Source organism: Megalopta genalis, chromosome 2 (genome assembly GCF_051020955.1).
Source record: "Megalopta genalis isolate 19385.01 chromosome 2, iyMegGena1_principal, whole genome shotgun sequence".
Taxonomy (NCBI): domain Eukaryota; kingdom Metazoa; phylum Arthropoda; class Insecta; order Hymenoptera; family Halictidae; genus Megalopta; species Megalopta genalis.
This window is the reverse complement of record NC_135014.1, coordinates 10,282,043-10,293,752: the sequence shown is the minus strand read 5'-3', so window position 1 is coordinate 10,293,752 and position 11,710 is coordinate 10,282,043. Positions and strand designations below refer to the sequence as shown.

The window sequence follows — 11,710 nt, the reverse complement described above, 5'->3', positions numbered from 1 at the left end:
ATCAGTCGATTTCGAGACGATTTTAAAGCGCGTCGTGACCGGAGCTTTTGAACGTTCGAGGGCTTAAATTGAAGCTGAAAGAGATCTTTTTGAGACAGGGTGATTCTGCTTTTATGGGAACTTTGACATCCTTTTGGAAAATCGAATATTCCAGACCGCTAGTCGGTAGTGATACGATTTTAAAGAGTAACTTCGAGGAAATTTTACATAGGATTCTCGTTGGAATTTTTTAACACTGTTAGTCTCGAATCAAAGCCTGAAGAGTCCTCTTCAAGATAGGGTAATTGTAATTTTATCAACAAATTCGGAGTCGCTTCGAAAAATCAAAAAGTCCAGGCCTCTGACCGACAGAGTCCCCGACCACTCGATATCAAAGGGTATATTTAGATCAATTTTATGTTACATTCCCGACGAAATTTTTGAACGTTATTGGTCTCAAATTAAAGCTCGAAGATTCCGCTTTCAGACGTGGTAATCCGTGGTCGAAGATAATTTCACGATCGTGCGAGAAAATTGAAGAATCCGGACCACCGAGATGGACCATTCGGGGTGAGATGCCAGGATTTTAAGCAGCGTGTAAGAATAGATTTTAAAACGCGTCCTGAATATTTTGGTGTTTGGCGTACATAGACGAAGGTTCGAAACACATTGAACGACAGTGAACGTATCGACGTGGGTGATACTTAAGCGACGCGATGACCAGTGGCCACACGCGCATTCACCGGCGATTTATGGGGTTGAAAGGATCGCTTTACCTACAAGGGTACTTCTTTCCGTTTATCCGCGGTCTTTTATCGGCCTCTTTGATTTCGACCGTCCATTTTCTTCTGAAAACTCGGTATGCCAATTTTCTGTCAATCCATTGTACGTAAGTGGAACGATTTCCCTTTGTCTATTCCCGACGTGGGATCGATTGATCCCATTCGCGGGGCGGGGCGGGGACAGCTCTGCAAGAACGGCACGACAAGTATTAGCGATTTAAAAGCCACGATTCCGAATACTTTTGCACGGATTATCAAAATTTCGATCGACGTTACTGCGCTCTCCATTAGCGACGCCATCGCGATAAACATCGCACTCCGCTTTATTAAACATTTCGCCACGCCGAGTTCTCGATCGGGAAACGAACGCGGAGCCTTTGGAAATCCGTAGTCAATTTATAATTTATCGGAACTTAATTTCCGTCGAATTTCTCGATGAAAACGATAAATGACGCTCGGTGTCCAAGCGAAACGTACAAATACGTTGAACACTTATATCGCGTTCGAAATTAATCGCGTTCGACGGTCGTTAATGCGAACGCGTGTGGGGGCGTGGGGCGAGGGCGCAGCTTGAATGGAGGGTGTGAACGCGTAAACGGACGCGGAAACGTTCAGAAAACGTTATCGGTGACTGTAGAATACGTGCGGAATAATATTTATCGCGGAAATTCATTTTGTAGAACGGATGGACACGCGTCGAACACGATTTGCGTGAACAGATCCGACGACGTTCAATCACAATGGGCAGGAGCATCGAGACGAATTCGTCGGGAAGAGTGTCGCACAGCAGGACAGGGTCCACGCAAGAAGCATTAGCTTCTATTATTAGGGTCCTTCTGTCGAAGTCACCGTACCATCCACCATTTTCTTCTTTGTATTCACGTTGCGGGCAAGGACCCTCGATCCCTTTGCTTCACTTTCGATTCTTCATTCTTTTCGTCCGATCTGTGAACCCGAGGCGTGTCGCCCTTATTATTTTTGTTTCCACGCCGCACTCGCCGAATTAATCACCTCCCTACACGAATAGAAACGTCCGCGGAATTCCTTCTTTTCTCTTAGCTCGATCTTCAAACCACGTTTTAACGAGAAACTATGCAGTTCGCAGGATCGATCCGAATAGAATTCGATGCGGTCATATTCGAAGCGATTCGAAAATTCCTTCCACCGGGAATTACGCAATTTTTGATAGCTCGAATTAAAGCTCGAGAATCGTAGATCGCGATAGAATTATTTTTGTTCGATGAAAATATTCGATATCGTTTTAAAAAATTAACGAACTACGACCACTGATTCGGAGGAAAATGGCTTGATCTTAAAAGGTGATCTTTGGTCAATTCTCAGTTGCATGCTTGTAAGATTTTGTGAGCGTAATTTATCTTAAAATAAAACTTGAAGAGTCCTTTCTAAGATAGGGTAATCTTTGTTTCAATGAACAATTCGGAATCTTTGAAATAATCGATAAATATAGACCACCAAGTCAGACAAAAACGGCTTGTATTTAAAGGGCGCCTTTAAACCAATTCTAAGTTACATTCCCGTGGGAATATTTTAACATTATTGGTCCCAAATTAAAGCTCAAAGAGTCCACTTCAAGATAGGGTAATCTTAGTTTCAACAAATAATTCGGAATCTTCGAAATAATCGATAAATATGGACCACCGAGTCAGACAAAAATGGCTTGTACTTAAAGGGTGCCTTTAAACCAATTCTAAGTTACATTCCCGTGAAAATATTTTAACATTATTGGTCCGAAATCAAAGCACGAAGAGTCCACTTCAAGATAGGGTAATATTTATTTAAAAGAAATCGCGACGGTACCCTTTGGAAGGAAATCCGGAAGACTCGGGTATTCGGTAACGGCTCGCGAAAGGTTTAGAGCTCGAGGTCAGGATTTAATAACAAACCGAAATGAAAAAGTTTCGTTTCGATTTAATCCGGTTGAACGGATGACCTGTAGATCCGTGGCCCCGGCATCCCCCCGGCCCGGTTCTCGGCCCCAGTTCCATCCCTCCTTCCACCCCCCCCCCCTCTACCCTTCTGTCCGATGCCCTTGTCATGACGGTTTCCTAAGCCAGACGATTACTCATCATCCCCCGACTAGTTGTACAACAGAACGACTACACTGACGAGGTTATTTTAATCAACGAAACCGCGTCCTCTCTCCCCTTACCGCCTCCACCCGCCGCCTGCCCCGCGACCCCCTTGAACGCCTCCTCCAACTCCGGCCTCCAACCCCCTTACAACAAGAGTGCACATGAAACCATAGTGTTACCAGGGAGATCAACAGGACGAGCCAGACAACCGGATGTTATCATTTCAACAACATTTCCATTGTGCTCCCTCTCCCTCCCTCTCCCTCTCTCTTTCTTTCTCTTGTCACGCGTCCGACAACGTTTCATCCATCTTTGCTTCTTTAATTGCTCAGCCAAAATCCAGAAATTGCTTAGAAACTCAGTTTTAAACGTTAGATCTACGGAACCCGTTAAAATGACGGATCGCTAATTTTTTAATTTACGAATATTCATATCGTAAAGATACATTTATGTGCTATTCAGTCAATTTATATGTTGCTTACGGCGAATGTTGCAATAACACTTGTTCAAAATCAGAATAAATGTTTTCACTTTCTTTATAAACTAAATATGAAACAGCTGTTTTTCGTGCTTCGTAAATCTAGCGTTAAACAATGATTTATATAACACGGAGAATATTGGTGAATTTATTTGATTTACACTTATATTTTATTGAAATAGATGCTCCTTGGAAAAAGAAGAAGAAGAATGAACGTTCCGTGTTTCGAGCGTTTTGAGACGAATTTTCGGATTCGAGTTTATATAGAATCGTAGAATATCTTTATAGATTTATATAAAAAAAGTCAGGCTTCGACGCATCTCTCCGATCTAACCCTTAGTTACTTTGTACGCGAAGTCGCGTCGAATATTCAAAATTAATCATTCTTCCCCCGTAGCCTCGAACGAACAAATAGTATTCCTTATTTTCAACTTGCCTTCTCGCGCAGAAAACCACCCCCTTCTCGGTTGCACCACCGACGCTGATTTACCCCGTACATTTCTGCCGGCAATGGAGGCAGAGTCGCAGCCTTGCGTATCGTGCGAACGCTATTCGTGGATGCGATAAATTCTCCCTAAATTTTCCCTCAGCTTGCAAACAAAAATGTTCATAATTATTGACAATCCTATATTATCGATTATTTATACGAAAGCCGAAGAAAAATAAGGGAGAATTTGCTGCAGTCTTATCGCGAAAGAGGGTCGTCGATTTGCGCAGGGAACGCAGGTCGGCATATCGGTGCCGGCAGGTTTAGCGTTAAGGGAATTAGGGGCGGGCCGCGGGGGTGCGGCGGCGCGGCGGCTGGCTCGCGGGTGCGAGTCCTGCGGAGGCTCATCCAATCTTTGTCAGGCAAATCACAAAGGTTTTTTAACTCGTCCCTGCCGAGCTTTATCCGTCTCTGTGTACAGGGTAGCGGTAGGTAGCGCCGCTGCTACCAAACGCACCACCACCGACCACTACCACTACCAGTACCGCCGCCACCACCACCGATACCACCACCACCACCGCGACCAATACCACCAGCAGTGCCGCCGCCGCCGCCGCCGCCGTCGCCGCCGCGCCGTACCACCACTACCACCACCACCAACCACCACCACCACCACCACCAGCACCGCCACAACCATTTTACCATCGCCACCCGGCAGAGCTACCCTCTGGAAGAGTAAGAAGAGGCCAGTAGAGGGAATAGCAGCACTGGTACTCTATTCATTTATACATTACGTAGAGCCTCGTGCAGAAGGGCTGCGCAGGCTCGCTTGGCGTGCCAGGGGTGCTGCGGGGGTGTCGCGGGGGGGGGGGGCGTGGGACAAGCGGGGGCCGGCAGAGGACGGGGGTGGACACGGCGGGCAGACTCTCGAGGAGAATCGAATATAATGCAGCCTCGGTCCGCCGTTTTTATGAAATGCATAAATAAACGAAGGCGAGGGACGATTCTTCGTTTTCACGGCAAAAGGAGATTAAAAATCTCCGCCTTTTGTCCCGACGGCTGCCACCCCCGTAGTCATCCCCTTGTATTCTCTCTCTTTCTTTGTCTCTTCTTCTCTCTCTCTTTCGTTCTCTGTCGTTCTTTCTCTTTTTCTTTTTCTCGCTTGGTCCCACCACAGCGGCCAAGAAATGTTTTTTCTTCCCCGTGAATACCACCCCTCGATATTACAATTTTACCGACGTATATTCTCCTCACCTCTCGTCACTGGCCATTATTGTTGTCCACGGACAGGAAGGAGCCGCCTTTGTCTACCACGGGGATGTAACGAAAATTATTTAGACCCCGTGCCGGGGGAGGGGGGCCGGTTTACGGTCTCCAAGATGTCAGCGTGATGGACCGGATTGATCACCGAGGAATCTCCACTTAATCCTTTGCACTCGGCGCTATTTTAACCCTTCGCGCTGGAAGCCGAATTATCGCAAAATTTTAAATAGTTGTTCCATGGTTTTTACGTTTTGTATGACCTAGTGCATTTTATGCATATGAAAAATTGAATATTATGCTTCATGCAACAGTTACCCTTCCGACAGCTCTTCGAATATAAACGAATTAGATCGGTAAAATTATTTTATGACGTGACATAACAATCTTTAATGGCGCCGCTCGAGTGCAAAGGGTTAATTTCAGAAGACATTTGTTTGAATGCGGTGTCCCCATTTGGCACGATTGTTTTTTTTCTTCGATTTATCGGATACAGACGAATTGAATAAAGCGAAGATTCTTTTGAATTATAGCGCGTCGATTTTTCGCGTCGCCTCGGAGTCGCCGCTCGAGTGCAAAGGGTTAATTGTCGCTGCTACGGGAACACGGACTTTCGTAATGGACCGTGGACATCTTGGACTTCTCATCCGGCGTGGAATTTGTTAAACGAATTGTTGTTTACTTGTTGCGTGTGCGTATTTATTTTCGATTGAATATATTTTTTATGTGATAATATAATATAAATATATATATTTTGCGAGAGAAAGGAAAAATACTTTTAAATTTTTATATTCACTGTTCCAGAGACCTCTTAGCTCCGAAATAACTCGTCTCCGCACCCCGTCGACCTACGAAACAACGCGCAAGGACGGCGGAAACGTCTTCGCAGTGGAAAACGGACACGCTTTCGGACGGACGCGTAAGAGTTCGCATAACTATCGGGCGCGACGTTCGATTTTTCCGATTGTAGTAAATAAGCAGAAAAGAAGGGAAAATGAAAAAGGGAGCAGGGGACATTATCTAAAGTGATTCCCGGGGCAAAGGAGAATGTCAGCTGTCGATCCTCGTTGTTATTGTCATAAGGAAATCACTTTTCCCGTGTCGAAGTGTACCTAGAGGAAGCCATTTTCATTAAGTATACTTTTGTGCGCGGAGTAGCTGATAAAAAAAAGAAGGACAGGGGTCGCGCGGGGGTGGAAGAGAGCAAGAGAAAGAGTAAGAGAGAGAGTGTGTAAGAGAGGGAGAGGAAGAGAGAGAGAGAGAGAGAGAGAGTGAAGAAAAGTAGAGGAGAGAAAAAAGGCGAGGGAAAAGAGGCAGGAAGCCTTTTTCTTCGTGATGCGACAATGCGGCCCGTTTATCGAGTCTCCTTTTAACGTCATCGAGGCGATTCCGAGCTGCGTCTACGGGAGTGTCGACGCGAAAATCCACGCATGGACACCTCTCATTCTCTCTCCCACTCTCTCTCTTTTCCTCTCTCTTTCTCTCTCTCTCTCTCACTCCCTTTCTCTCTCCCACTGTTTACCTCTGATTTGCAATAAAAAAGGAGCAGGTCGGAGAGGAGAGAACGGGAATGGAAAACGCGGAGCACGGGCGAGAAGGCCAGGAACGAAGCCAAGAGCGGAAGAAAGGCGACGAAGAGGTTGCGTTCTTCGTCCTCGTTATTCCACGCTCGCAAGAACAACCTATACATATAGTCATTGTTGTATAACACAAGGGAAAATATATGCACATTCGGAGCCCGATTTTCCTCTCTACACCGTTGTCCCGCCGTTTCACGGGTTCCTTCTCGCCTGTTCGAGATCTCTTCTCCGAGAGAGAGAGAGAGAGAGAGAGAGAGATCGTTCCATTTTTTCGTTCCACAAAATTTCCATGATATCGCTATAATTCGCTAATTACGCTTGTTGCACGACCGATACGCGTTGTCCAGATTACTCTGGACACTTTTAATAACTTTTAATAACACTTTGAATAAATATAATACTGCATAATCCACTTATTCGTTTCGTTTTCTAACGATTTCGGATGATTTTCCATGCGAAAGTGCGCTGGCGACGACGTGGACGACTGGTTCACAGAAGGGTGCAGGTGCAAGGGATGAAAAAAAACGCGTGAGTATACTGTTCGAAGATTAAATTCTACCATAAAGTTAATTATATCATAGATTGAGAAATGAACAATGATGCACGGGAATAAAAATTAAATCTATGATTTGTTTATCCTCTAATTTATTATAATTATATTTATTATAAATTGATTACATTCTTTAACATTTTACTTCGATTGAAATTTAAGAGAAGCACGGGACCGTTAAGATTCGTTGATTCCAGCTTAATCTAATGTTTTCGATGATTTTCAGGTGCTGGTGTACAGGCGACAATATGGACGACCGGTTCGCAGAAGGGTGCAGGTGCAAGGGTTGAAGAAAGCCGCACGGACGCACCGATCAAACACATGTGAGTGTTGCGAAAAATAGAGGAAATGGAATAATCTTCTGTAATATAACATGGAATAATCTGTTCTATCGCATCAACCCCTTTCTGTACTTTGACGAGTCTGTCTCGTGACAGTGATTTCTAATAATAACCTATTAAGTATGAATATTATCCTATTTTTTAAAGTTGCAATAAAATTCTGTCCTCTTGTCGTTAATATTTAAGCGCCGATGTAAATATAGGCGCACTATGAATATCAATTCTTTTCTCTCCCTTTAAGAAATTATTACAATCGCAAAACATTTAATTACAGTTGCAACTGTGAAGATAATGGTACCGCAAGGGGTTAATTCCTCGACACCTAGGTCAGTCTTAAAATTAAAGGCCAAACTTAAAAATTCGCTTGGACAGCGCCGACGTTCGGTCACTAAAATTCCCACAAAGTCGAAGCAATTTAATCAATTCGATTATTATTTAATTCAATTATAATTTTTTAATCAGTCAACCGTAACTGGAAAGACAAAATTTATCATAATGAACGACATCGGAACTCTTTCGCATCCGAAACGTCCTAAACAAATTCAGTTTGTCCGAATGTATTACAGTGAAAATGAATGTTCAACATTGATAAAAAATCAGTGCCACCCTTATGCGACCGACGCGACGCTCAACGTGTTAAAGGCTAGTCGAATCGGATTCAATTGTACAACATTTTGTATAATTTCGCCGTGTCTCGGTGTACGGGTGACAACATGGAGGGCCGGTTCAGAGAAAGGTGCAGGTGTAAGGGATGAAAGAAGACACGTAAATGCACCGAGTAAACGCGTAACTATATACATACATATACATATGTACATATATATATATATATATATATATATATATATACATGTATGTATATGCATTTGTACATAATATATACACATATATACACATAATATATGTATAAATACGTACGTATACATATACATATATATCTTTAGTTAGGAAAGATAGAGGAAGAGGAAGAGGAGACAGAAATGTGGAAAGGGGTTGACGTCGAAACGAACATTGTGCGCACGCCATAACGTAGCAATAACAGTGTTCCATTATATGTAGGTAGACAGGAGGGAGGGCTGGGAGGTGGGCAGAGGAAGAGAGGAACCGGCGTGTGGGGAGAGGGAGAGAGGTAGAGGGGTGGCTGGTGGTGGTGAGATTGCAAAACATGCCTAGATTAATGTTTTCTCATTCCACCGACCGCTTGTACAACGGGTACACCTCCATTCCCCCTCGCTACTGTGATTCGTTCGCCAACCACTACCCTTCCTAAGCCACGTTTCCACCCCGGAATTACGCTAGCTCTGTCGCGTGACAATGAAAACTAGGAATTGCATTGCGTTTCTACCTTTCCATAACTACCCCTCCCCTTCGCCCTCCTCTCCGCCAACCCGCCGCCGCGGTCCTCGAGACACAACGCAACTACCACCCATTTTCTTCCACCTTCCCTTCGACACCCCCCCCCCCACGACTCTTATCCCCTTCCGGCTTCCCTATTTCGGCCCATATTTCTTTCGCTCTTTCCAACGAATTGCAATCAGCGGTCCGCGGATTTTACGCGTTCGCGATCAAATTCGTTGGTCGCAATTTTTCAAATGAAAGAAGGATCAAACGCATTTTCATACGTCGATGTATTAGTTTTTTAATTAATTGAAGCGATTGTAGGAGGAATTAACGCTCGCTACGGTTAAATTCTCCAGAATTATCCTTCGTCTTCTAAATAAAAATGGACAATTTGGGATTGTCAAGAATTATAAATAACGAAACACATAATCGTATCTCCTCTTCCTAAAGTGTCCATTTTTCTGCACAATCCGAGCGTTAATTAGGGAGAATTTACTGTAACTTAAATGCAAAGCTGTCTAAAGTAATTTAAAGAATTTTCCAAACACCATCACCTGGTCCATCGACTCACTGAAATTATTACTAAGAAAATGGCGGCGTATGTCCATCTGCAAATTGTCCATTTTTGATTACGAGCTGAAGGACGATTAGAGAGAATTTGCTGTATTGCACAAGCGGGAGAAGATTGTCGACGGCAGTTCAAATTGCAGTATCAGATAGTTAGGCGGTGAATGTAACAGTGTCCCCAGTTTTAATCAAGAGTATAGAGAGTTAAGTGTAGCACAGAGCCCGGGTATTGTAACGTGAAGTATGCACACTCTAATCCAGGGGTGGACAAACTTTTGATCGCTACGGGCGACCTGTTTTTTTTTAAGTATATGTTGTGATCTGCCAACATCGTATGCGTTAAGTGATCATAAGAGAAGTAGTAATTTAAAGTAAAATATCAGTTTAAAATTATCAGACATGTATATCATTATTATTATATTATTATTATATATTATTATTATAATATAAGACAGGCGGGCGACTAGGAATAGATACTTTGGCCACCCCTGCTCTATTCGTGGAGTATCTTTCGCTGTAGAAACGTGTTTCGACCGAATTTTGTATCAGATAGAACGACGGAGAATCCGACGTTGTCTCCTCAAGTTCTAATTAACTGCGCGAAGTTAATCGTAGCACGCGCTGCACGGCTATTGTTGAATACACCATTCGGGGAGACTGTTTCGCAGCCTAGAAAACGAAATATGGACAGCCGAGGAAAAATGTTTTGCGGGGCATTTTTTCGGTTCTCCGGCTTTGTAAAAAAGTTTGATTAAAATCCGCGCCTATCAATTGAATGATGTCCCTTGTAAAGCAGAAGCGCACCAATAGGGAAACGAATGGCGGCCGCAGGAGGAACGCTCGCGCGAATATCGACTGGCACGTGCAAAGTAACGTGGGAACAACGCGCAGCTGTCTTCGCGATAAATCCTGTCGTCGAAATGCCTTACGATGCTAATTGATTGCGTTAAACGAGAAAATAGAAAGTTAATATTTATCGTAACGAATGGCATTTGAACTCTTTCGCGTCCGAGACATGTCAGCCAAATTCCGTTTGTTCGAATAGAGTGTCCCAAGAATATCTCGCAATCCGGAAATGGGGGATTCCTGAGGTGATTTCAAAAGTAACTTTTTCCTTAAGAAAAATTCAATCCGCGGCTTCGTTTACGAGTTATCAACGAAAAACACTGACCAATCGGAGAGCGAGTGCGCTCGGCGCTCCGCCCTTTCGGCCAATACCGCGTCGTACCGGTCGTCTGACGCAACGGCGGTAGTCGCGAGGGCGGGGCGTCAGCCGTACGCGATCTCTCATTGATCAGCGTTTTTCGCTAATAATTCGTAAACGAAGCCGCGAATTGAATTTTTGCCGAGGAAAAAGTTACTTCGAATGACCTCAAGAACCCCTATTTCTGGGTTGCGAGACATTTCTGAGACATCTTGTATTACAATGAAAATGAATATTCAAAATTGGCGAAAAATTAGTGTGCTTAACGAGAAAATTGAAGATCGGATTAACATCTTCGCCGACAACGATCGCAGCATCGGCGCGTAGAACGGAGTCCAACGCGAGAAGAAGGCGTTTCTTCTGATCGGTAAGCGAACCGCGGCTAAGCTAGACAAAATCTATTCATTAGTCCCATCGTTTCCCGGGGCTGAAGGTGAACGGGGACGGTCGGGTGCGGCGGACGGCGAGGGGCGGAGGGGGCGAAGGAGACTAGTCTGGACTCCGAGAATTCCCTTTTATTCGCATTATTATGGTAATGACACTGAAAAGCCGAAAAATGTCAGGCTTTTGTAACAGAAGGATTGTCCGCCTGGTCCATTCATTGATTACGCCCCCCTAGACTGAGCTTGTATTCGTCGAGAAACTCTCTAGAGAAAAGTTAGTCGCTATTCGTACCTTCGAACAATGTTTCTGCCAGCTTGTGCTCACCGATGTCAAATAAAGAAAAATATATACACCCGTCTCTCGCGGCCCCACCCTCCGCCTCTCATTAAACCTAATGAGATCTCTGCTCGCCGGCTGGACACCGCGGAAATTGCTCCAGCGAACGTCGGACAGCTTCTAGTGACCCTAATTACATTAAATTCTCCCGAATTTTACTTCAGCTTGCGAACGAAAGTGGACAATTTGGGGAGAGGAGATGCGATTATTCGAGGCTCGCGGCTCGTTTTTATAAGCGTTGGCGATCGGTAATTTTAAAAGCAAGCTACGAGCCTCGAATAATCGCATCTCCTCCCCCAAAATGATCTATTTTTGTGCACGATATGAGCGCAAATTAGGGAGAATTCGCTGTACGGTAAATCTCTTTCTAGTTAGTTAATTTTCTAAT

At 44.2% G+C, this 11,710-nt stretch overlaps 1 protein-coding gene across 1 annotated transcript in view; it reads left to right on the top strand.

The window, feature by feature from the left end:
- Window positions 1–1,501: 1,501 nt before the first annotated feature.
- LOC143258903 (uncharacterized) overlaps window positions 1,502–11,710 on the top strand; it is a 13,454-nt gene continuing 3,245 nt past the window's right edge. Inside the window, exons 1-5 of the mRNA XM_076519433.1 lie at window positions 1,502–1,591; window positions 5,835–5,938; window positions 7,061–7,127; window positions 7,376–7,472; window positions 7,765–7,816. Of these exons, the coding sequence (XP_076375548.1) occupies window positions 1,502–1,591; window positions 5,835–5,938; window positions 7,061–7,127; window positions 7,376–7,472; window positions 7,765–7,816 (410 nt within the window). The remainder of the gene's footprint in view (window positions 1,592–5,834; window positions 5,939–7,060; window positions 7,128–7,375; window positions 7,473–7,764; window positions 7,817–11,710) is intronic.